We start from the raw sequence: 27,360 nt of genomic DNA on the forward strand, positions 1-27,360 counted from the left end.
GTCCACTCTGTTGGAACAGAACATCTTTCTAGCTCTAGATGGCAAAGGCTATCGACAGAAGGTCACTTCTCTCTCATGTCAGTATTACTGTTTAAAAGAAGATTAATTCTTCTCTATGCTTGGAAGAGTAAAATCCTTGCAGTCAGGATTTTATACAGGATTGCAAGGATTTTAATCCTTGCAGTCAGTCTCCAGGTTAACTGGAGACTTTAGTGGAGGACGGAAGCCCATCCATAGCCTTTGGTCTTTATGAGAACCCTATCAGGAGCTATTGCAGGAGCCAGGGGACTTCTGGAAGAGCACTGGATTCCAGGCACAGTCACCAGGACTCTGCTGTCAGTCATGCATGTTTGGTAACAGCCAGGTGATGGTGTTTGCATCCTGCAATGACAACTGTTCAAAGCTTTTCAATAGTGTGGACAGAATTAAGTGGTATCGTCTCAAGGGTGAGGACAGCTCCCCCACAGCCTTATTCTGCCTGTGGGGCTTCCTGGGAAGGAGTGTACCTGTTTCACAGAGCTATGCTAGGGCTGGCAGGTCTAGAGGGACAGTCTGTCTTTCTCTCTCTTAGCCATCTTCAGTGCGCTATGCCTATGTATGTGTATATGCCTAAATCTACCGTGGTAAGTGCAACCTCGCCTTTTGTGTAGAGTTCTTTAAATTCTATAGATAAAAGCTGTGTGGCACCTAGGAATTGCACTGAATATTATTCTACGTGCTGACCTGAATTTGCCTGGGCTGTGCACATCAGTTTTGATGGAGTTCACAGCATATTCTGGTCTGTATGTTCCACACCACACCTACACAGGTAACAAAGAAAAGCATTTGTTAGCAATTAAGATTGTCTGGGAAGAGACCTGCTGTCACTTCACTATGAAATACTTAATGTTGTGAGAATAAATTTCACATTAGAACATAGAGAAAAAAACCCATATATTTTGTTTAAAAAAAAAAAGTATACTGTTGTCCTCAGACAAAGGCACTTGGGCACAAGAAACTGTCTACCAGACTTAACTCGTGGATGAATTAATTATTTAGAGGAGATAAAAATTACCTAACAAGGATTTATTTTCACTACTTTGTAGTGAATCTACAGGTCTTTGTAGTGAATCTACAACTCTGCCAGCTCTTAGTAAAACTGTGAAAGTCAGCCTGTTCTTTCTAACTTACTGTTAAACTGTAACTCAAAGTGATTTTCAAAGCCTTCAGTTAAGAAGTATAGAATACCTGTGCGAAGTTCAGAAAAAACAGCTGCTTATGGTTCATTTCAAGACCAGGAAGAAGTTTTTCTTTTCCATGCTTTTTCACAAAGTTTTCATAGGCCTGTAGAAGGAATTGAGTAGAAATGTGACAATTTCCAGCCCAAACAGTCAAAACAAAATGATGACAAGGAGGAACATGGGTTCTTTGACATCATTAATCATGGACTACCTTGGCCATCCATCTTACCACATGCCACCTTTAAGCAGAAGACGACAGGGCCATTTCTTAGTACTGCGATACCAGTGGCCTGACTGAATCAAGACAATTTTCTCATTGAATGGGCTTTACAGTGGTATTTTACACCAGGTTTAGTGAAGCTGCCTGACTTACCTTGGAATAAATGGTAAGAGAAACAGGCTTAAAGAAGGCAATTTATTGTAGCAAAAAGAAGCCAAGGCTAATGGAATAATTTCAGTAAGATGGGTACACCCGGATAACAAGATCTTTGCATAAGTATGCACCTTTTTACAGGGGAAGAAATTAAGAAAGCAAAGGAGGACAGTTGTGTTCTGAAATAGAGTAGCTACAGAGAGTTAGTACTATTATTCAGCAAGCTTTATAATAATTATTGTATTAAATTCCGTTGGACTGTTACATATTTACCAAATCCTTTCACAGGGTTAATTAACGACTGCATAAAGCAAGGTGGTTGTGTGTTAAAAAAGTAGAATGTGTTCTGTAATGGAGATGACTGTGAGATTCTCCGACATCAGCTGAGGGGTAGCTGTAGTGAGGCATCAGCAAGCTCTGTGCTAAACCAGCTTCCAAATCATCGGGGTTCAGAGCTGTCTGTATAAAGATGCACCTGCAGCAGCTCTGTCTCCTGCAGGTTCTGTGGGTCAGGCATTACTGTCAGTTACCCTCGATATGTACCTTGCACGGTAAAGATCCACATGGAAAAGCATGCCGCTGTGCTGCTTTCTAAGGCAGAGTGCCAAAACGAGCATACCTGAGGTGTCTCACGTGATTTGGGGATTCCCTGTGCGTGGATCCCTGGCTAAGTGACTGTGCTGGGCAACCCAGCCTGCCTCTGCTCACAGAGGCACAAATGATCTCCAAGACAATTGAGATGTGATCAGAGGGATTTGTTCCTCCCCCATTTGTTCATCTTTCCCTCTTCCCTTTCTTTCCATTAGACTAGAGAGATGTGAGGTAAAAACCTTCAGCTGTGGCAAAAATCATTCTTCTCTCTGATTCTACAGAACACATGTATTTGCTGTCCTGTTTACAGGTTTTTTTTCTCTCAAATGTTTATCACACAAATGTATTTCATATTTTTTTGCCAACTATTGGGTTAGAGTCTAAAATAACACCCTTATGGTAAGATATCCTTTCCCTTTATACAATGCAGAGTTCCAGGATCCAATTTTACTACCACAAAACTGATTCTGCAGGGAGAAGAAATCAATTTTATCGATTATCTAATGTTGCATTATGAAAAGTAGATTTTTTTAATTGTGTTTTGTTCTTTTTTTTTTTTAAACAAATTGCAAAAGACTTAAAAACCTTTCCATAGTAAGAACAGCTGCTTTCATGTTTCTTATGAAGGCCATGCGTCAAACAATGTGTTAGTATTTCCTTACTGATAGACAGACGCTGGCAAATTGGAGAAATGTTCTGACTAAAGTCAGTGCCAAGCTACTGCACAAGTAAAGCCAACCAACTGCACAAGTGCAAGTTGAGCAATGAGCGGTTAACAGGTCTACTGAAAGGGCTCCGGAAGTTTTAGTGGATCACTAGCTGAACAAGAGCCAACAGTGCCACAGTACTACAAAAAAGGCAAGCGTCGTACTGAGATGTATAAACACGAGCATCTTATGTAAGATACATGAAGTAATCCTTCTACTCTACTTGGCACTGGCCAGGTCTTAGCTGGAGCACTCTGTCCAGTTTTGGGCACTGCACTTCCGGAAAGACGTGGACCAACTGGAGAGAGCCCAGAAGAAAGCAGCAAGAATGAGCAGAGGTCTAGCAAACATGACCTATGAGGAAAGATTGAAAGAACTGGGTTTGTTTAGTCTGAAGAAGAGAAGTCTGGGCCTTTGAGTATGTAACAGTCTTCAAATACGTAAAAGGTCACAGAAAAGGAGCAGGCTGCTCTCTGTTTCCACTGTTGAAAGCAAAGACATGATGGCACTCGAACTGCAGCAAGGAGGTAGCAGAACTTCTCTTACGGTATGTTTGAATGATACAGAAATGGTTGATGCTACCTGCTAGGAGGTGGGCGGGTGGACTAGATGACCTCTCAAGATGCCTTTTGGACCTTTTTTTACTGTTTATATGATGTCATAATAATTATGAATATCTAATTCTTTTTTTCCTAATACTTCTGACCTTCTAGTTTTTCTTTGGCTACTCCCATTCCTTTCAGAAAGTGTGTCCCCTGTTGTAGGTTTGTACTGTTTTTTTTTAAATGCACAAATGTTCCAATAATTGAAGATCAGACTAATCTAATATGCTATACTGCCACCTCTTTTAGGCTTCCAAATCATTCTTTAAACTCTCATTAATAGTTGTATTTGCCCTCAAACATGTATATTTCTAGTGAAGTCAGTGTTGCTGATGGCTTTGTTTGCAGAAGCTGTGATGATGACTTTGAGAAGTGTGAGTTGGCCCATGCATCCCTGTGGGCACTTTGCTGAGGAATGACAGCCCTCCAGTTGTCACGTGTTCAATGTTTTGCCATAGAACAAGGTGTTCAGGGGAGGAGAGGGAGGATCGTGCTATTAAGGCCTGCAACCATCAGATTTGCAAGTAACAAGAAAAGTTCATAGAGAAGCTGACTTGCTTCTCGCCTCCCAACCTGCATTCACAAAGAGAAGACCTCTGCTTCTTTTACTTTCAGTCTCAAAGTTGGCCAATCTAAGGAGTTAAGTATCTATTTCAGGAAGAGAAGGAAGGAAAGCCAAAAAGCATACAAGCTTCTATGGAGGCTTAGCGCAAGGAGCCCAGATGTCACTGACATCTTTGGATACCTGTGCAGGGGACCCAAGTCACTTGCACAAGATGGTATTTTGAACAGTTTTTTGAACAGTCAATAGTGTTTCATGTAGGCAGAGACTATTTATGGGTCAGAAGAAAGTCATTCTGTCCCTCCTTTCGGGCATAAAAAAGGTGGTGAAGACAGATAGCCAGAGACAGACAGCTGCTCAGTATCATCAGTGTAGTTAGGTGATGGTCCAAGTGTGATTCATTAAATGTTTTCATTCTACAAATTCCCTATTCACAAAAGGAAAAAAAAAAAATAGAGAGAAAGAAGTCAGCTGAAAAAGAGTGCACTAGGAACAGATAATGTGTGTCCTGGAATAATTAACAGGATGAAAGAAATATAACAGCTGGTCAATAGTTTTAAACCATGCCTCGATGATGCAGTAGGTATGGTCCTGTCCCTAACACAAAAATAATGTTTCTTCTTCAAAGGCTCTGAAATTAATTTTCTGAATCTATGATGGTTTCAGCTAAAATAGAAAAATGGATACTTCTTACCTTATATGCTTGTCTAACACCCCCGTTATCAGCAATGTTTTCTCCTAGTGTGTTGACTCCACTCAGCTGTAAAATAGAAAGGAAAAGTACAGTTTTTGGAAAAGAAGAGCTTATCCAGGACCTGTAATGCCAAATTTGTGTGGTTTTCACTTCTTAAAGGTGAGAATTCCCTTAAAATCTGAAGTTTTAGCAGAAGATTATGTTAACATATCTGAAAAGTCTTTGCCTCCCTTGTCTCAAAATCCATGCGGATACTATTGTTTTCCCTAATCTGCTCCCTTCCCCTCCAGGCAGCTTTCTAGGCTCTCGTATCTCTTTTACCCAGATTTTCTGATGCTTAGTCATTGTTCATTCATTCTTCCTATTTTTCTGTGTCTTTAACCCTCAGTTTCTTACTGCTGTTCCAATTAGAGGAAGTGGGCAGAATCTGTCCATATAGTCTATGAAACAAGTAAAAATCCAGACTCCAAATAGTTGAAATTATCAGTTAACAGACATCAGCAAATCTGCTAGAAAGTCAGTATTTTCCTGTGTATTAGGCAAGTTAGGTAGTTCTTTGCTAGCAAGATACGTGGAAGATATCTATTTAGTTGCTATAGTATTCGTCAGTGGTATAGTATCACTAAAAATGATGAAGCTTTGGTAATGAAGAATCTGTAATTTTATTTTAAAAAAATTTATATTTTCAACCTTTAGCCCAAGATATTGGGCTGTGATATTCAAAGCTGCAAAACTTAGAATCATCATTAGACTGAATTTAATGTGTGAAAAAATGGCAGAAAAATATGTTGAAATATTATTCTCTGTTTTTAATGGTCTCTCTGTGAGTCCCAACAGTTTAACACACAGATTAGGAAAACCTCAGGGAAGTTTTACTTTTCCCTATTCTGTATGACAGAATATATTGTCAGCTTCTAAAAAAACCAGACAGTAGTAGTCAGCAAAATAGCTTCTTGTAAGTGTCCTCTCATTTGCCACTTAACTCTAGAAGGTCCCATCCAAGAGAAATTTTGTTCCTTACAGAAAAACAGGTGGTGCCACAGTTCAGTGCCGCATGTGGTTATCCAGTCAAGTCCAAAATAAACAAGGTGGATGTTAAAAGTAAGTGGTCTTCCACAATGCAACGCAACTGAGTGCTCCTGTAGTAAACTGCTTTCCTTTCTTTACTGGGCAGCAATGATGCAGGGGCCGCCGCTCGCTTGTCACGTCACTTGCTGTTCTTGTGAAACTAGGGCTCCCAGACACAGACGCTACCCGGAGTGCCTGATAATTTTAACTGTGCAGAATGCTATAAATGCAGTCACATTTAGATTGCCTGCCTCCCCTCAGTCTGCGTATCATCTGTTCCTCTCCTGCTGTACCCTGATTCTTCTCAGATCTCTTTGCTCTGTAGTCCAGATGTTTGTCTTGGGGAAAGAGCAAGAAACTTTTGAGTGAAGGAAAGCAGCATGCAGGATTTGTTTTGATGGGGAGATATATTATTTGTGCATTAAGATTTGGGGAAATGAGGTTCAAACTTCCACACTTTTTTTTTCTGTTACTTTGTGGAATTAAAAAAGAGCCTTTGAGGGCCCAAAAGGCTTCTAGGAATGCCACTCATTCAGAACATAAATCCTGCCTCTTTCAGAACAGTCAGTGTATGTGTGGAGTTTTTACCACTACCTTTAATTTTAAGAATCCCTTTTGCCTTTTTTTTTTTTTTTTTTTTATATGGGGGCGACAGTGTGGGCCATAAGCCAAGACAGCGTTCATGTGAATAAGGGTTTGCATGTTTAGGACATAAGATTTTGTGCTTCCTCATTAAAAATAACATTGGTAGTTACAAATAAATATGACATACATGCTGTCCACCTGCTAGGTCCCATGAAAAGTTTCCATACTGGTACACCATACACTGGGATAGCTCCTTAAAGTTGCGTGCTGATTCTTCAGTCCACCAGTCTACAAGGTCTCCATTCTCATTAAAATTTCTGCCTGTAATAATATGTTAACAGAATCACGTATACAGGAAGAGAGGTCTTTGATGCAGTAAAAGAGGCAGCAAGTAAGTGTAATCACTTATGCAAAAAAATCGCTGTAATGAGGCAGTCATACAGATTTTTTTTTTTTAAGAGGGCTGTATTTCAGCAGAGGAGGAAAACACACTAATTCAGACTGAATCAGAAGATGGGATTAAGGCTCTCTTAGGAAGCCTGGTATGGTTCTGACCTGTGACTGAATGCTGGATTGATCATAGTGCGGGTCTAGAAATGAATGATGTGGCTGGGCAGCAGGTCTGATAGCTAGACCCTTGGGTTCACACCTCTGCCAGCCTAGTGACACACCCTGTCCACAATTAGGTGTCGTTTACAATGTTCTTTGATGTAGCCTTTGGGAAAAGCAAGGGACCAGCAACTATATTAAAAGCCCTTGTGTGCCGCAGGCCCACATCCTGGGCTGTTGCTGCAGCCTAGCAGCTATAGGAGTGTCTGTGGGATTCTTTGGATAGCGCTTTGGGGAGTCATCATGGGGAACAATACTGTAAGGCCTCAGAAATCCAGATTTGGTCTTACACATGGAAACTTAATTTTATCTGCCCCCTGGAATGATTAAGCACTAAAGCATGTAAAACATTCTGTGTATTGTAAGTTTTGTAATTAGAAACTCAGTGCCTTACCGTTGTCATCAAAACCATGTGTGATTTCATGACCGATGACCATGCCTATGCCACCATAATTAAGAGATTTGGGCTGGGATGCACTGAAGAAAGGGGGCTGCAAAATGCCGGCAGGGAAGACTGCAAGAAAAACCACAACGCAATTAAGGCACTGCCTCATTATCCTATGTGCGCAGTGTGAACAGACCATTTTTATGCGCTTCAACCAAAGTCATGCTGTTCCCTCAGATTTACCAGCAACAATAAGTGAATTGACACATGGTAATGGCTGTCGGATAGTAGGAGCAGATCAGCAGGACCACTCCCCTACCCCCTCAAGCCTAGGGTAAAGCAAAATAGCTCTTCAGACGCTTGCAAAATCATGGCCAGCTTTTACTTTGTTACTATTTTACTTTGCAAAAAATCAGTTTACTTTTCCAATTTACAGCACTTGGCATTCTCAGACTCCTGTATCATTATTAAATAAACCTCACAACATCATGAAAAGTGGGAGGGTGTTCCCCTAGAAGAATAAATTATTTGATCATTGCCCCTACCACAAATAAATCTGAGAAAGAGGAATTTGTTCCTCCACTGAAAATATCGGCAACTCCCACTAGAATCAATAAAAATAGGCCAAGCTGGCAATGAAGCAACTGGAACAAAGCAGTTCTTTTCACCCGCTTCTGTGCTCATTTTTCTCGGCTTTTAAGAAATAAATTAGTAAAAAAGAAATCAAGTTGCAATTGTGATTTTTTTATAAATGAAGATTTTAAAAAAAATCTGTAAAATATTCAGGTACACTTTAAATCTCATGCAGGCCTTTTCTCTATAATTCAGCCTGTTGGAGCAATATAAAGTATTAATTCTCCCTGTCAATGAGATGTATGTAACTCTACAAAACTTGAACAAAAAAGAGGAATTGGATGACAGTTTTCACAGAACAAAAGAAAGAAAACAGATACTTCTTGCATTTCAGCATAAATCCAGTAGAGTTCTAGTAGCTTCTTTCAAGAGGAGAAAGAACCATGGGAAAACTGAAAAGTAATAAACAGGCTAGAAAATAAACTACTGCTGCTGTCCTGTGCAAACTGCTGCCTACTGTCACAGTAATTCTACAACATTGTCAGTTTGACATGGAATTAAATATCCAAATGTTTTGATGTTATTATCAGAAAGTATTGATAATAAAGAGAAGAGTGTAAATGCCATACTGTGTGATGGGCTATTCTGATGACTGGTAAACCAGTGATATCTGGAGCATACAGCATCAGAACGCTGTTCTTTACGGAGATCCCTGCTAGCAAGATGTTTACGCCGAATGATAGGCACCAGTCCTGGTGGCTTGGAATATTACAGCTGTAACTCGCTTGAGGCTCAGCCTGTCTTTTGCTTGAAACCATAGGACCATCTTCCCTCCCTGGAGGCAGACAGTTACCCATGACTTTCAGTTCAGTTTAATTAACACCCTGTCACCTCATCCATTTTTAGAGTAAAATGTCAGAATTCATAGATTATTTTTAACTCCACTCTTCTGAAAACAACTTATTCCATGACTTGTGTTACCTAATGCAGGTCTGAAGTGGACAGGCATTCCTCCCACAGTGGGATACACTCTGAGTAGAGATTTAAAGAAGAGAGAAGTGCAACTCCTTTGGGATCTCAAGGGCAGATTGTACTTCTCAGCTTTGTGAACATCTGAGGCAGGAAAAGGCATAAAGTATTTCCCTGTGCAGCCCCAGACAAAAGAAGAGAACATGTTGCTTTTCTTCTTGAACATGTTTGAGAACAGGAATGCCTTTACCAGGACTGACTCGGTTGCACAGTATCCTCCCAACAGCCAGAAGCATGGGTCAGTTCAATTTTGCATACCTGCCTGTGGGTCAGAGGTCACTGGTACCTAAAGGAACATATGGTGGGCTACCTTACTAGCAGCAGCTCAGCTGATTTTTTTTGAGGTTGAGTGGCATCCTTATGATCAGTGCTGCTGATGGAACAGTGAAGATCAGACCATATTAAAATGTAGTAATAGAGCTCTAAATTTCCTACACGTCATGCACAGAACTCCTCTTTAGAGGGATTTTTTTTTAAAGCGTAATACTAAGCTAATTCAGACATCACTGTAAAGATCAGACTGCTTGCTTTATCCTGTGGCATGCCATAGCCAAAGGATGAGGTAAGAATTTATGGCTCATATTAACTGCCAGTCGCCAGTTTGAGTCTTCCAAATCATGATTCCTTTTTCTACAAATTACTGAAAAAAACTATTTTAAACGAAGCCTTCTGAGCAGATTTTGGTGCTAAATGTTCAGTAATGAGCTAAATGCTCACTTAGCTTTACCACCTGCCAAACTGACTGCACTGTCTTGCCAGCCTTAACCAAGCAGTGCTGGTCAGTTAAGTCAACACGGTTTTGTCTCTATGAAGTCTATCTTGGATTTCACAATGCTTATTTCGTGTTTTACCTTTAGAACCCACTGCAAAGCCAGAATAGTTTGGGTTAACTGGAAAAGTTCATGAACCTTGGCAAATATCACCAAAGTTTTGACTAGGGCATGAAACCTAAAAATAGGTGAATATTGTAGCTGCTGAATTCCTATGCAAACAGCACCGCACCAGGAGTCCGTTTGTAGTGGGCTGTATTCTCTTGTCCTGTTTATGACTGCACCAATACAAGGAGTTTTCTGCATGCCTCGTCATTCTTGCCTGCATGATGTTGAGGCTGACAATGCTGCAGTCCCACTGCCCAAAACAGTACTCTCTGTGATTCTGAAAGTGCAAGCTATCACAAAGACACAGGCGACTAGTAGGAGAAGTCAGGATCATATTTGCAGAAGTCTGCTTAACAGGTCACCTGACTCAGTAAAATCAGTAAAATCTATAATCAGTAAAATCCGAAAATTCAGGACTGCAGGACTTGTTTTTATCTTCTTCAATTCTTCAGTGGGGACAGAAATAATTTAAAAGGAAAAATCCTTTTGGAAAGCTTGGGTTAGTTTGTTGATTTCTTCCATTATAAACCTGGTGCTATTCCTTTAAACCTGCACTTGCAGAATCAAGACTTAGGTGATCAGGGGTGCTAGATGAACTTTATTTTTTTGCACAGAAAATACCGACTGTGCAAATGTTAGTATGCTGTATTAAACATACTCTGTAAAAACTGGAAGAAAACTGCATCCATTTGGCGTAGTGCAGCTGTGCTTGCAGACTGAACAGCAGGGAGTGCTTTTTGCCATGTAATGAACTATGATACTCGGTCCCAAAATAAAGCTTCCGATTGCCTCTGGTGCTACTGGAAGTCCTGCTGGCAGTGGCAGTCTTGCAGATCAGTGACATTATTTTTGACATTAGTATTATAAGAGCCCAGTGGAAGAGAGTACCTGACATTTTTCACTGTGATTTAATGGTTCGTTTGATAAAAGAAGTGGGACTATATATGAAGCCATTACTGATGACTGAAAAGAAGTGGTAATTTCATCCCTGGCAATGAAAATAATGTCTCCACCAAATATTTTCTTTGGAAGCCTTCATAAATAAACAAGAAATAATATTGTTTCATTTCTGTGCAGAGCCCTGCAGGACAAGGGTTTTTCATTTTTTAGAGACTTGTTTTCAGGAGTTATACATGGATCATAGTACCTCACTAATGGCTTAGAAAGGACACTGCGATTTATGAAATGTGGATAATAACAATATTCGCAGAATGGGTATGACAGAAATATCGTGAGGCATAATTAATCTTATAAAATATTTTTTGACTCTTGAAAGACTGCACCACTGTGAAGAGAGCTGGTACAGTTGACAACATGAGAAACCTCAGTGCTCCCATGTGGTTCTAATCTGTAGCTATAATGGATTTTTTAAATTATTTCTTTAAAAGCATTTTAATGCTTTCTCTTCTATTTTAAGTTATTTTTAACCATGGGTGGTTTTGGGTAGGCTGACATTAGAAATGTTTATACTCAAAAGCATTACGAAAACTATTTAATTGTACTGAACTTTTCTTTTACTTTTTAAATTTGATTTTTTCTTGGTTTAATCTACCAGGTTTCCATTTTCATTTTTCCAACACAAAAGAAGCAGAATTACATGACAAACCAGACAGGGAACTTGAAGTCATGTGGCAGACTTTAAATCTTGAGAAGAGCAGTTAAGGATGCCTCAAGATTCCTTAAACTTTTCTTAAGCCATATGTAAAGAATGTATGTTAGGACTTTGCATTTAAGATAGCTAACAGTTAAGACTTGCAATTGAAATGGGACTACTTAAAGTAATACTAGTGTGGAGCTCTTACATACTGTGGTTCATAATTAGATCTTGAAGTGCTAGAGACAAGATAGCTGGTGAGAGATTTTCTGAGTAAACTTTGTCTTTTGGGAAATGCTGGTTTCATTAAGCCCCAAATGTTTTGTTCCAACTGTCATGATTATTTTTACGTAGAGAAGGTGGTGACAGACCCATGTCTGTCACGAGACATGTTTCTGTCTGCTTGGGACTTGAAGCAGCTCTGGAACAGTGACCATATGCTCCAGAAGCAGTGACCCTGTAAGTTCCTGGTCCCATGCAGCATGGGACAGTTGGCTCAGCACAGCTAATGTGAAGCTGATTGCTGTAGTCTGTCTTCTGAGCACTAGATCCTACAGCTGTGTATGGGAAAGTGCTGGAGATGAGGAAATAGAAAATGAGAATGAGCTGGGTTTTGCACTAGTATTCCAGCATTATTTCATCACTGAATGCAGAACATCTGTTGCCTTGATAATAGGACATTTGTTTTAGACTGGTCACGCTCTCTGTAATTACTCTTATGGAAAGCAAAGTGTACTGCTTCATGAGAAAAGGCATGGGGCTCTGTGATTCTGGCCTACCATGTGAAATGTTACCAGATTCTGAGCAGTTCAGTCAATGAACTGGTGTATTCGTTAACCAGCAGGATGAAATTTAACATCCTTCCCAAAGCCATACAAATAAGCTTGTACAAAGGGACTGTGAAGGGGCTATAAGGAATGGAAGCCATGTGTACTCTATGGCAGGAAGTTCTGTGACTTTCTTTTAGTCAGTGTTTCCTTCAGGTGAAAGTGGTACTGTGCTCCCTGTTCATCCCTTAAAAAAAAAAAGGGGCTGGGGCCACCAAGTTTACTTGGTCATTAAACTTCTAGCCACTCCACACTGCTATTGCTTTCATGGCTGAATCCCAAGCCCCTGTCCTTGCTCTGCACAAAGGCAATTTAAAACACGAGGAGATGAAAACATGATGAATGAAACCTCTGATTTTGCTGCACTGAGGCCCTTCTGCAACGCCCGTAATATTAAGATCATTTCACTCCTTGATTTTAAAAATACATATGTGCATATATAACTAATTTGGCCGTTAAATCTCTATCCAGTTAATAAGTTGGTAATCCTTACCTATCTGATTTCTACTTGCTGAATAAAAAGCATTGACAACCGCAGCTCCACTTATCCACCTAGTAACAACAGAAGAATAAATGTTAGAATTTCAGTTCTTAATGGCAGAGTTAATGGTTACTAGAACAAACCTAGACACTGAATTACAGAATCATGGAATAATTGAGGTTGGAAGGTACTTTTGGAGATGACGGTCAAGTCCAGTGCCCCAGTGTGCTCAGCCTCTCATTGTATGTCAGACACTCCAATCCCTTAATCATTTTAGTAGCCCTTTCCCTTCATTATTCAAACTGATTAACAATGATACTTAATTTTTGTTTCTATTTCCTATTTATTTTTGTTTCTCTTTGCCTGTACTGCAGCATTGTACAGACAAAATTTCCCATATAAAGAAACTGAAACACAAAATCTGAGTTATTATGGCATCTAAATATTTGGAGATAATGGAACTTTTAAAAAGACTGTTTACTTAAAAGGATTTCTGTGTCACCTATCATTGTCATATATCCAGTTATCTCAAATACCAATACATTATGAGGATCAGATTAGAGACTATTATAATTTTTTCCTTAACACAGTTTCTTGAGGAATGAAGGCACATGCAAAGATCATCATGAGCTCTTGTGGCAGAGGCACGACCTGATTCACAGTCCTATGGTTTAACTTAAATAATACCTGCTTTCCTTGATGAAGGCTCTAAGCATTACTTTTGGGTCCATCTCAACACATGGGAAATAATGAGTTTTAACTCTTTTTTTCTAGCTTACAGTTTTACTGACTTTCATCAGTGATCACCTAATGAAATTCCTAGAATCACAAGCAGGGCTAGTGTTTTGATGTGGGTCATTATTGTACACATTTAATAATATTTCAGAAAAGATGTCAGAGAAAATTAGATAACAGTTCTACAAAAGAAAATAGCTGGGCCTTACCCCACGGAAGTTGTATTTCCTGGCTCTGTGCTCTCTGAGTGAAATTAATTCCTATGACAAATGATCTATTTGATAACTGTATTGCATATGCCAATCATAAGGAATGCAAAGTATTCTAACAGTGACTATTGCTTGATTAAGTGAAAATGAATTTGCAGAATAAATTATAACTATCAGAGGATAATCAATTGTGGTTGATACTTCCAGGCTCATTTTAGGTAATCTTTGACTGCAATTAAACTTATGGTAGTTACTCCTAACTAATATACACTTGTGAGAACAAAATAGGAGTTGTGTTAAATCAAGCAGAAGCAATTGAACAAGCCAAGCCCAAACACAGCTTGAAGTTAAAATAGAGCAGAAGTGAGGTGGCTCTTAGGTGGAACATAAATTTTCAGTTAATGATATGTAAACACAGAACAGCAAAAGCCACAGTTGGAACTGTTTATCCACAATAATGAGTATAGTTCTGAAAAGCTCTGACATAGTATTTGGAAGATTCATAGTGGTCATTCCAGAGGTGTGAAGTATATACTTCATCTTCTGAAAAGGTGAGAGTTAGAAGATGCAAGATGTCTGCCTAGAAAGAGTCTGAACAGTTGCAGGTTTTGATTTTTTTTCCTTAAGAAAGAAGTCTGGAACAACACTATGAAAACGATAAAGTAATTAAAAACAGAAACACAGAATCATAGAATAATTTAGGTAAAAAGGACCTTTAGAAGTCATATGGCCCCCATGTGAAGCTAACTAGATCAGGTTGCTTAGAGGCTTGTCCATTCAAGATTGGAGTATCTCCAAGAATGGAGATATGGAGATCTCACAGCCTCTCTGGGTCTTGTTTGACCACCCACATGGCATGCTCCAGCTTGTGTCTCTTCCCACTTGTCCTATCACTGTGCACCTCCAAGAAGAGTCAGGCTTCTCTATATTGCCTCCCATTAGGTAGTTGAAGACAGCAATAAGACTTCCCCTTAGTCTTTTCTTTTTTAGGCTGTACAAAGCTAGTTCTTTTACCTTTTCCTCAACATAAATCCAGCTCTGCAGCCCTTAATCAAATGAACAGTCTTGCAAAGTTAGCATGGCCTATGGTGACCGCAGTCATTTTTCTGACTTGGTTTAGATTAATTTCCAAATGGGTCAGAGCTGAGACAGGAAGAGTAGCCAGTACAGGTAGGGAATGTGCCGTGTCAGTCTTTTGGTACATCTACATTCTACGTTAATATTCTAATTCAGAGCAGGAGTACATTTCTGAAGTAAATTCCTGCTCATCGTCATTTAATCATGCTTTCTCTTCTCTCATGCAGTCTCTGAGCAAGAGAAACGAAATTCTCAGGGATGAAATTCATCTTTCAGGTGAACTTAATTACAAAGCTGCTCTCCAGGAGTCCACTTAATCCACTCCGGGAGCTAAGGGACCAGACTAGATGTACTCCAGAATACTTAACCTTCTACACCATCTCCCAATTTCTTTGCCCTACTTGCTAATGTAGGTCCAGCCTTTGAGAAATGCGCAATGCCCTCTTAGCTGCCCTCTTCATGGAGGAAAAAGTGCAGTCAGAAGGTTATTAAATCATCACTGATTACCCTCCAAGTACCTCCTCCTGTGGAAACTGGATGAAAGACTATACACAGTATTTTTAAATACTTACTCGTCTTTGTCCACCTTTTCTCTAAGCTTTTTCAACCTTTTCTTCTGGGTAAACACTAAATTTTGAATAATGTTTTCAAAGTATTCTTCTTCTTTGTAGTTCAACTAAAAAGAAAGAGGGAGAAGTACTTAGTGGTGGTGTTACTGATTTGCAATAAAAGACACATGGATCTGTAAAAATCTAGTCTCAAGCATGATGAGCTACGCAACGCGTTTTTAAGAGTATTTTTTGATCTACAGTTAGAACTTGGTTTGCAGTGCTCTACTACATCACAGAGTTGATATTGTAGCTGGATATATGTTAGCAGCTGTATAATTTTTTCCAGAGATCTTTATTCCCTCTTTATATATATATTTTGAGTGGAGTTCAGCATTTGTTGGTTTTGATCCTAACCTCTGGGAGTTGCCCACTTGAAACCAGTAGCTACCAGCTTGGTAAGCTGCAATTCCACCTTAGAAAGAACACGAATAAGGCTCAAATGGTGTTTTAAAAAGCATACTTTGGTTATATGCCTGTATTTTTCAAAATTAAACCTTTGACTTCTAAGACATATTCTGCCTGAATGTACATATATACTAAATACATTAATGGAGTTACTCTTACAAATGAACCTACAAGGTAAAAGAATACTGAGGTCACACTGGCAGTGAAAAAACTCAGATGCAGTTTAAATTATACGGGTCATCCAATGTCATACTTCAGGGACTAATTCCAATCCATGGATAAATAGGCACAGTTACTAAGTTATGTGTACTTGCATCCACTTCAACCAGTGTTACGGCAATCTGCGGCAGATTTAGAAATACTGGACTGAAGACCATTGGCTCCATGTTTTATTCTAGCATAATTCCTCTGGAATGTATACATTCCCTTGAAATACCATCAAATACTTATCACCATTTGTACTGGATCAGGTGTACTACACTGGCTTTTAGTACGTCCTTATTTACACTTGTCCAACAGAGCACAAGAGTGAGTTCTGCGCAGATGCATATGGTTCGGCTTGGCTATGAAGGCAAAGTCACCATTTTTTCTCTTAAGACCCTTTTCTAATTACACCGCCTATTGTGGATACTTACCTCCTGGTACTCACTGTTCAGCTTATTGTTATCAGTCACGATCTCATCTGGATAACCAATCCTCTCTCGAATTGCTGTTGCCTAGGGACAAGATCATTTGATATCCATAGCAAATCCAGCCATATTTTTAAATCAATCATGAGTTAGATAGTAAATGCAATATGGAAGCAACTGCAGAAAACCCAGGATGTTAATTATAGATAGTTTTTGGTTACAGTTTTTTATTCCTTGAAAGCACTGTAAAGTTTATGGTTAATTATAACAATGGAAAATTCTAGAAAGTATGTTCTGTTCCTTTGTAAGTAAAATTACAGAAATGTGCACAAGACAGCCAAACATACTTCAACTATGCTTTTGAGTTGAAAGGCTGGTTTAAACAAATAGTAGAAATCCTGAAATATTTGACATATTTTACAGCATGCAAAATAGAAATAAAATTAATAACCGGGTGTTTTTTAACTTCAGTACATTATAGGAAAACACATTTACAAATTTCCAGAAATTTGTACAGTTTGACTCACTTTGGGTCTGTATCCATATTTATTAACTAGCTCCCACATCTACACTGGAGTGAAATAATTTATTTAAATGTTCACAGATTTTGACAATTTGAAGTCTTGAACAAAGTTTTTTAACCCAAACCTTACTCAGTTTCTTTTGATAGCCAAGTATTGATTGGTATTTGATGGCAATGTCAGGAGTAATTAAAAATACCGAACAAATTATTCTTTAGCACTTCTTTCTACTATTTCCATATAAATATGTCTCAATAAATTTAGCAGTAAAATCACATTATTTCTACAAATAGTTTTCTGATGTAGGCTATTCCCACAAACAAGTGAACATTATAAGCAATACGTGGAGTGTGTGTGGGTTTTTGATCCTAACTTTTCAGACAGTTTGCATCTCATTTTGTCAAGTAAGTTGTTCATAACAGTGGAAGTATTTCATAGACTTTGTACGTATGCTGTCTATGTCTCATCCTAGTACAGAATTTATTTAGGATTTTCAGTTTACTACCTGACTTACCCTGCCATTCCTGATCTGAAGTTACTGTGTGGTTGTAACTGATCAGTGTGTCGCTATGGAAATAACACTAGGAATGTACATAAGCACCGGTTCTTATAACTGCATCTTTACTGTCTGATCGCATCAGAATCAGTATGAGCTCACTGGATGCTGTGACTGTCTTAGCTATCGGGTGCAATCGTAGCTTTTTCCGGACTTTACCATCTGGGGTTGTTTGATAAACCACTAATATTTTGATAGTTATTTTAAATGTTTTCTTCTAAGATTTTCTAACACAAAATTCTGGAGGAAAATGCCGGGTCTCGCTCTATAATTAATAAAACCATTATATTTCCCAAGCTTTTTTAAAATTAAATTTTAATAATAAATTATAATTAAAAACACAAAATTGAAGATTTTTTATTATCTCTACAGTGTAACAAAATAGAGATGTAATAAATAGTTCTTTCAGTTGCTTTACTCCCAATTCAGGGTTCTCTACAACTGATTTCTGTTACTTACTCTAGACTTACATGAACTGTCTGAAGCTACATCTTCCCTTAAAGGAGAACTCACTGATGATGTCCAGCCCTTGGTTTGACTTTCTGTTTTTCTCCTATCGCTTCTAAGAGCTGGTGAAATCACCATAAATCATTCCTTCTCATTTTCAGTATTACTTTCTTGTAGATATTCATTATCTAGCCCCTTAATCGCCGATTTGCCTGGAATGTCTTAATCTTGTATACAGATTCCTCCTATTTTGTGCGCTTATCTCCACAGAGACCCCCTCCCATGTAATCTGGATCTGATATAGGAAGTCTGTAAGCTGCTGTGCCTACATAAACACAAATACATGTGGGTTTGTGTATATAAAATAGTGATAGATGTTACTGCTTATTTTTTGCAGGAAAAACAATTGAAATACTGATTTTTACAGAAATACACAACGTTACCAATATTTAAGACTTAACTTACTTTTTGTTCTGCTTTCTTTTTGGTTTCTGCATCCATCCAGGTAAGTTCATCCAAGGTTTTTATAAAAACATCACGAATATCTGCAATCATTTCCTCAACCTTGGAAAAAACATCAGTATGTTACAAATCCACATAAAATGATCCAATTATTTTTCCACACTCATAGCTTGTTTATTACGGACTTGTTTTTCCTGCACTAGCTGCTTGAGTGTATGCTGTTTGCAGGCCACACTCAAAATCTGGAGCTCAAGTGAAGTAGTACTTTTAACCCGTCCTGTGGGAGGAAGGGGAATGGGCATGAGCTCACAAGGCAATGCAACTTAGGTTACAAACAATCTGTCAGATATCCGTCCACTGGATGTTGGGCATCTGATCAAATTATTGTGTAGATGTCAACCACAAAAAATGGTATATCTTAAGCCTGGATTACAGTAGGAGGGATAGGAGGAGACTAAGGCTTAACTCCAGGTTAATTTTCAGCAATTTTCTGTGTGACTGAAGACAAACAGAAATAACCGATTGTCCCTGCGCCCCGTGTTGGCAGGATGTGAACTAGCGTCAGTCTCAAAGAACAAGCAGTGACTGTTCATTTCAGTAAGTGCTGTTCCTTGGGCGCGCGTACTGGCTTGCGCACGGTCCATCGCTAATGTGCCAGCGGTGCTGTAGGCTCAAGGCTGGCTCACAGATCAAGTGGAGCAGGCAGATGCCTCTTTCCCTCCAAACACGCACACGTAATCTTCATATTTCACACGTTACTTCACACTGTGGTCATTTGCTTGGAAAGCAGGCCAGCTCAAGACAAGTAATGCAGAAGTACTCGGGTGCAAAGGAACGACTCTCCTAGCACATACATTCTTGTTACTCCTCAGTGGTACACTGAGAAGCAAATCTGAAGGTTAGGTTTTTTTAGAAAGTGAACCTGCTATATGGAAAAGGTTAATAAAAAGTGTAATCAAAGCTGTGCAAAGAACTGCATGGTAAGTGACAATTAAGTGATGCTTAGATGGCACACAGGCTAAGTTTGCTAAAAGCTTTACCACATGTTTACTGTCTCCAGCAAACGCTTCCTGTACATATAATCGTCCCACTGCATTCTCCATGTTGCCATTGACATAGTTTGCGCAACGACGCCAAACAGCAGTTTCAGATGTTGTGCCGTAAAGTGCCTGTGAAACATAAACATTAGGTAAAACAGTGACATCTGGGGCCACATAAAGTGAAGCAGAATGGTGACTGGCCACACACACTGACACACACATCTGTGTGTTTCAGAGGAGCCTAGCTGACTTTAAATACATGCATCTAATTCATGTTTGTGTTTATGGCACTTAGGTGTGGCAGTATGGCAGGCAGTATAGCTCTGTAATGGGAACATCTGTGACAGGCTGAGGAAATATGAGAATCATTAGCAATATTCTTTATCCTTCCAAAACATGAAAGGTAGAGAGAAGAAAACTACTCTAAAAGCTAAGAATGGGAGAGGTTGAAGAGGAATACCCTGACACAAAACACCAAATACAGGGATCTGTATTGCAGTTCCAGCTCGGACACAGCCATTGTGATTATGCAGCAAATTAATTTCTGCAGTGGTAAGTTTGTGTTTTCCACCCAACCAGCAGCTTCTGTCAGAGCCTCCCACCTTTGGGAGCTTGCAAAGTAGAAGCTCATTTACTCTGTGTGATGTTGCTACAAGGTATGCAAGGATTTTGTCACGATAATGTATAAATATGTGATAAAGCTGAGTGGATAATATAATGGTATGACACCTGAATGCAAGGAATATGACAGACAGTGTCATTATAGGGCAACTCTCTGAAATCGTATCCTATAATGAAGTTTATACTCCATAATGAAGCAGCTCCCCTTCTCTTCGGAGGTACAGATCAATGACTTTTGGTGTTAAAAGCTCTGTAACTGCTACACCTTGAACTGAATTACTTGTATTGAAAAGGAAAATTACTAATGTTTCTTTTCATCCTAAAGCATTAGGGACACAGGAATTGTCTTTTGAAAACGGTACCAGTACAACACAGCACAGAGATATCTACTGCAGATCTCTCTGAAGAGCCTGTGATGTTGGAGCTTTTTGTCACTCATTACTGACAAATAGCTGAACAGACTAGAAAATCTGTCAGTCCTTAATCTATTTCTTTCTTAGATACTCCCTGCACACATACAGGCTGCATCAGCAGTCGTTTGCTTAAATAGCGAAAGCTTATATAGCAAAAATAAATACAAGCCCTCTCCCCCAGAACTTAAAGCAAAACCAGTATTAAACATTAGCAGTACTGAGCTTAATTAAATTAATAACTAATTCAGAGTGACCATGCAACAAACATTCTGGTAGATAACTTTGTGCTGCTCAAGCTTATCCTAGTCAATCATCGTTCACTGGTCTCAGCATGACTTGGGTAGAGAGCTACTTCAGATGTGCATGGTGGGCTTGCATCAGACCAGGATTGCCCTTCACAGGAACCCTGAGATAGACTCTTTTTAAGTAAGCCTAGTGTCACCAGAGGAGCACAAGAAAAAACAAAGTGGTGCTTTCTATGGCAACAGAAACTTACCTGCTTATTAGTAAAAATAACATGCAATTCAAATGCATTACTGTGGATTCGTACTTATACAGTGCTGATGCATCTGAAATTACACCTCCTGATCTCATGGGGCATACATTCTCAACTACAACATCGTAGGGAACGCAGATTTTTTCTCTTTAAATAAATCTTGGGGAAAAAAAGACATTGATGTGTTTCTTTGGTGGGAGTAATTGTATCCTGAGGATACAGTTCCAGTAGCAGTAAGTATTAAACTAGTGTCGTGATACTACCCTGCATACTCTTTCCCCCCCTGCATCTGGGCTTCTGGACAGTAGATGTGCTGGAAGGGCACAATTTTCAACAAACGTTACAGTGAAAACTGACAATTTGACCTTGAGATGGAGAACCAAATATAAGTGATTTAGAGTGACAGCATGGCCCCTCAGTAACACATATAGGCCCATCTACACGTGCAGTCTAGTCATCTGTTGAGATCTTTTTGCTGATTTCTTAAGGAAGTGGTTGCAGATCCAGTGATCTTTCTGCTGGGCTCTGGCACTTTCTGTAACACGTTTTAAGCACTCTGTATTTAAAGCAGATGGAGATTTGAATGAGTAAGTGACCAACTAGCCACACAACCCAGAAAACAAATGGTATGGGAGATTCATGGAATGCTAGAACTGTCCTGACATTTATGTTTGAAAGCAAACTTAACAAGACAAATGCTAGTTTATTTCCACAGCATTTAGTGTGAGAAGCTCCAGCTATACTATATCATATATCATGAATTAATTAGCAGACAATTGTGTGGTTTTATACATAGACTATGGTAAAATCTTTTTCTGTTGTTCTTTCAAACTTTTGACATTTTTCTAAATGAAACTTCCTCAGTGAGGTCCTAAGATGTAGTGGGGGATGCCATTAGTTTATAGAGTGCAAAACATAGTATTCCCTGATGATGCAGACTAAGCAAATATGAAGCTTTACATTAAAATAGTTGCATACTTTAGAGAATAGGGGAAAAAGCCAAATAATCAATGAATAAGACTGCCCTGTTCAGATATATAAAACTGACCAAACTGAACGTTCGTTGACTTCCTCCAGTAATTATTATCTTCTTCTGTAACAAGCAGAATCTCCTTAAAAAGCTGGATATGTGTGTTAAAGTATTTCTTATGTCACTAACAGATATAACAAAATGGCCTTAACCTTTTTTAATGGAGCTGAGCAAACTTACAAAGTAGAAAGTTCTACTGTGGAAATACAAAGGACTTCCATCGCCAGTCTGTTTGTGCAAGTGCTCAGCATTTCCTTAAAAGCACTAAAATAACTGCAGGATCAAATGATTGAAAAGCAAGATTGGGCCCATAATGTTTGACTTTGAATGCATCACTTTGGATGCTGAAGAGTTTGTAACAAATCAGTCAGAACTGCAGAGTAATCATTTGCAAATAAGTGGGACTGTTCTGTTATCAAAATGCAGATTCATTTGGATTCAGGAAAACATGGAGACCAAGTACCAGAACAGTGCTTTTCAAAACCACTCCAGCTGTCAAACATATATCATATAAATTATCTGTACACTCCAGCAGAAGCTTCAGCTAACACCTTTAGCTTTTGTGTGCAAAGTTCAAAATACATTAAATTTTTATATACTACAAGTACATAGAAAATTATCTTTTGTGGTTCACAAAAGTAATCTTTACAACTGAAAAAGAGATTAATTTCTGCACCTTACGAAAAGCATTCCTTGTGTCCTTGTAGTTACGGCTTAGGCTGTTGACAAGATCCATTATGAATCGCCAGATCATATAATTTTGAAGGTCTCTGTTTAACAAAACAAGAATAATAAGCTGGTAATGTTTTCAGGCTTTTTAAGTTTATTGGAAATAAAATGCAAATTACAAAAATACCTAACATACCTACCTGGGAGTGTATTTATTAAGGATAGACTTCAGCCTGATAAGGTATTCTGGATCATAAACAATGACATGTTCGGTGTTCTCAACGTTAATTTGTACAGTTGACATTATATCATTAATGAATTTTGACCAGTTGAATACCTGGAAAATCAATACACATTATTATATGGTTAAATCATACAGAAATGGTATTTAGCTGTTTTTTCCAGTTTAAATATGTTTGCATAACACAAATGCTTTGCTTTTAATTTTCCTAATACCTGCACTACTTGTAAATGGAGTCATCATAATAATGACTGATCTGAGATAATCTATATCCTCTGTGCTCTAAAATCCTGTTAAAATAGGGTGGTATTTAGCAGAAAAGGTCGAGACATTGTTTTGATTTCAGACTAACACAATTAAAAATGTTATGACCCCTTCCTTTTAGCCTGGAAAAGCAGAAATGGTACGTTAAGTAAAATTTTCAGTTGCCTTTTTGCTGTATTTGGCTAAGAACCTTTAAATCAAAGCATGACTAACAGCCTGATTTTCAGCACAGTATGTCTCTGTATCTATGGGGCAATAAGATTGGTGGTACACTTGACAATCCATTCTGAAGCATATGGTAAGGACTTGTTCTGAAGTACACTGAAGTCCATAAAAGGATTTATTTTAATAGGCTTTAAAACAGACACACTAAATCCACTATCTATAATGAATTTTCCTCTGCACGCCACAGTACCAGATACCGGAGAAGTAACTGATTTGATAGCAGGTCAGTCTGCAGCACGCCGTGACAGACAATTCTCAGATGAAGGTTAGAGTTCTTGTTCATTTTCTGCCTCTCTGGTCCTAAACCCCCATTTTCTTTATGCTGGTATTCACCTTTATGAGAGGCCCACATAACTTTGGTGACCCAGTACCTATGAGAATTGTTTTCTGTTAAGTTTTCATTCTGTAGTGTCCATCTAGTCTGAACAGAGCATTATTTCAGTGCGTGGGCACTCTCAACTGGAAACTCTTACTAGTTTGCTGGTAAGAAAAATAATTTCCCTTTGATAAGTCTTTACTTAGTAATATCATGTTCCTCAGACAGTGGATGGGTCAAAGGACTGACCGGAGAACACAGAGTCACTCTCTTGCTCACTAAGAGAACGCAGCCTGTGGTCACTGCTCAGCTGCACAGCACTGGGATCTGAGCCATGCAGCCGTGCTGTAAGTGGGCAAAGAAGCCACACTGCATGCAGCCACGTCGCTGTTCCTCCATCACATAACCCAAAGCAACAGAGCAGTATTAATGGGCGGTTATAACCTCTGCATTCCTCTACCCAGGAAGTTCACGCCTGCAGCTGATGCTAAGTATTTTCAGAAGTATTAAGTGTGTACTTGTCTGTATGATACCAGCTGAGAGAGACAGATCCTTCAGCTTGGAATACTGTAGATTGTACAGTGTTATATATTCCTCCGGTTTCTCCATTCACTTTTTTAGTAAATGACACTAATGTTACAGCTAACTCTATACACTGCTTCAAATTCTCCATAGTGGCCCAAGATTTCCTAAACCATGGCCTCTGTGGACCACCGTTTGACTGAGAAAATGATTCAGAGCAGAAGCTGAAACTCATCATCAAAACTCTAGAGCTACTCAGTGCTTTTACCATGTTGGGTAGGTACTCATTTTAGTAATGAAAAGGAAGGTGTTACATTTAAGAAAAACAAATAATCTTTGTACTTTTTTTTCATAAATTTTTTTTTGTTAATTTTTAAAATTTTTGTTATGCCTGTTACTTTGAAAAGTATTGGTGATTTTTCCCCGTCTGTATCTTTTGAGAGGAAAGTTTTATTGGAAGAGGTAACGTCTTTCATCAGACAAACTAATGTAGCTGAGGAAAGTAGATAAGCTTTCAGGAATAGAATCACTTCAGGTTTGAAAGAGAAGCATCAAACTTCAAGCTAATCTTGGGAATAATTGCTGTTCTATCCTTAGACCATTACAACGCTACCAACTCCCATCATGTGTCTTTTGAGCATTTTTGGATAAATTTAGAGCAGATGATTATTGCTGATCTGCAGCACTCCCCAGGAACTAAAAATAACCAGGGCAATACCATTCTGTGACAAGAGAAGTTAGTTTCTGACATTATGACTGCAATGGTAACTGTTCAACTAAGACCTGTGGGAGAAGGTAAATTATGAAACCAATTAAGCTAGGCAGAAGTGAACTGTCATATAATTTAAAGTTGAAGAATTTAAAGTCAATAAAAATAGCAGTGATTATGAAACTGTAGTAGGAATAATAGTATCTCATAGTACCTTACTGGCCTCAAAAGACTCAATAATGCGCTCCTGCCAGTCAGACCACAGTGCTTTCCATGTGACACGTTAGTTAACCTGCTTGCCTGTTGTGCAAGATACTGAAGTAGAAGTCATTTATGATAAAAAATATCCATGTCTAGCATGACATGATGTTACTGAGGAGGCACACCTACGTTATGAAATCTTTGGCTATTCTTTAGCCAGACTTTGTGGTGCCGTGAATTAAAGGTTGTACTGCACAAACGGCAGGTGGCTCAGGATAAAAGGCAGAGCTAAAACATCCTGAGGAGCTACAGTGGGAGGAATGGGCAGAATTTTCCTCATTCATAGTCATGACTTCCTGGGCTCCTTTCTGCTTGCTTTGGGAGCCCATCTTACAGAGGCAATGTTGGAAAAACAGGACTTTTTGTTCTGAATCTGCAGCTCTGGATAAACAGAGAGGGCCTGAAGAGTCACACTACAACATATTTGAATCAATTGGTGGCTGCAGTCTTAACTTTTGTGCTGGGCCCTCTGGAGCTGCTGTGGTAATTACAGGAAGGAATTTATTTGTATTTTAATACTCTCCTGATTTCCAGCAAGGGTTATGTATGTGCAAGTTTTGCAAGATTTACCATCCTGAACCCATGAGGGTAAGTCAAACTCATGATATTTTTTTTCCTTTGTCCTTTTCTATCTCTTTACGTGGAAGCAGAGGGGCAAGATCTGCCTTCAAGTTAGGAGAAACAGCGGGTACAGAAGCACAGTCTTTTACATACAGTTTATGTCATCAGACATTTAGGCAATATAGTGTGCATGTCAAGTATCCTGTTCGATTTCAAGCATGTGTAAGTGCAAGAAAGAAATGTCTTTAAAAGAAAAAATTGTCAAGCTTCATTATTTAATCTCATCAGTCATAAATCAGAGGTTAAAATATCAGATTATTGATCACTCACCTTATGATTGATTTCCAATGAGAAGTTGTTTTGGAGTTGTGCCAAGGTCATTTTATTGTACAGCAAAAGTGGATCATTTCTGTCTTCAGATTTTGTTGTTGCCTATCAAAGTTAATAATGAGAAAATTACTAAGTACATTGAGTCAGTTCAAAGGAATTTTGGTAAGTGGAAGTAAAAAGAAAGTAAATTAGTATTTCTGGCTTAATACATTACTTTAAGTTTGCATTAACTGTGAAGTACCTCACATGTAAATATGGACAGCATTTTATAGATAAAAAGTCTATAAAAGGACAGATTAAATGAACTAAATTTCTGATAGCAAAATGGAGCTCTACTTTTTGGATTTGTCTTGTGTTACAGCATCAACAACTCAGGCTGTGCAGGAACACTGACTGGAACGTAGACCCATACTGCTCAAAGCACCGAGTAGGCACTGTTACCGGTAGATACAAAAATCTTGGGAGAAGGGAATAAAGGAGATGTATTCATTGAGTATAGGGTGACCGGTGTGCTGTGGTAGGAATGCAGAGTGAGCATTCTGATCAGGATGCACATCCTCCATCTGATCCATTCTTTCTGGAACCACTGTATAGAAAGGGAGTCATAACGCATAAATAAGCTTTGTATTAGTCTAGGCAATGTGGTTTTGCACTAGTGTGTTAAAAACGTGCATACATTAACACCTTAATGGCATGACTGTATTAGGGCCATTTCTTACAGACAATAAAACTGGCTGACTGCCAGAGAACTGTGTCTGTGGTGGTGCTTTATGAGGCAAGTTAATCACTGGAGTCTCTAGACAGCAAATGTCAGCAGGGTGGTCTCTGGAATTAGAGTGCGGACAATGTAGACTGAGAGGAGACAAAACCAGCACCTAATTTTAACTACTCCCTTCGTCTCTGAATACTCTCTTGGGTATCTTTCTGTTCTTTTCTTCAAACACTAGCGTGTCCCTTGCTAGGATGCTTCTGCAGGCATCTGAAGTGCATTCTTGTATCCTCTTTCATACCTTTGTTCTCATGCAGACGTACCTTGTGACAGCATCAGCACTTGCTCCCCGCATACTCCACCCCCTTTTAACTTCCTTTTTTTTTTTTATGGCAAAGAGAGAAAATGCTTGTACACAAACGACTATGTGAAGGGAGTGATCTTGTGATCCATGAGAGTAATTCATGGGAGAATCTACATCACTACTGCCTGAGTACTCTTAACCGACTCAGTCAGGAGCGAG

At 38.9% G+C, this 27,360-nt stretch overlaps 1 protein-coding gene across 1 annotated transcript in view; it reads right to left on the minus strand.

Moving 5' to 3' along the window:
* MME (membrane metalloendopeptidase) overlaps positions 1-27,360 on the minus strand; it is a 53,043-nt gene that overhangs the window by 3,946 nt on the left and 21,737 nt on the right. Inside the window, exons 10-22 of the mRNA XM_072867232.1 lie at positions 26,129-26,230; positions 22,900-23,036; positions 22,707-22,800; positions 19,471-19,599; positions 18,434-18,532; positions 16,451-16,531; positions 15,372-15,475; positions 12,791-12,849; positions 7,406-7,525; positions 6,590-6,723; positions 4,750-4,815; positions 1,228-1,323; positions 724-800 (exon numbers count right to left, since the gene is read on the minus strand). Of these exons, the coding sequence (XP_072723333.1) occupies positions 724-800; positions 1,228-1,323; positions 4,750-4,815; positions 6,590-6,723; positions 7,406-7,525; positions 12,791-12,849; positions 15,372-15,475; positions 16,451-16,531; positions 18,434-18,532; positions 19,471-19,599; positions 22,707-22,800; positions 22,900-23,036; positions 26,129-26,230 (1,298 nt within the window). The remainder of the gene's footprint in view (positions 1-723; positions 801-1,227; positions 1,324-4,749; positions 4,816-6,589; positions 6,724-7,405; positions 7,526-12,790; positions 12,850-15,371; positions 15,476-16,450; positions 16,532-18,433; positions 18,533-19,470; positions 19,600-22,706; positions 22,801-22,899; positions 23,037-26,128; positions 26,231-27,360) is intronic.

This window comes from Ciconia boyciana, chromosome 7, assembly GCF_034638445.1.
Source record: "Ciconia boyciana chromosome 7, ASM3463844v1, whole genome shotgun sequence".
Lineage (NCBI taxonomy): Eukaryota > Metazoa > Chordata > Aves > Ciconiiformes > Ciconiidae > Ciconia > Ciconia boyciana.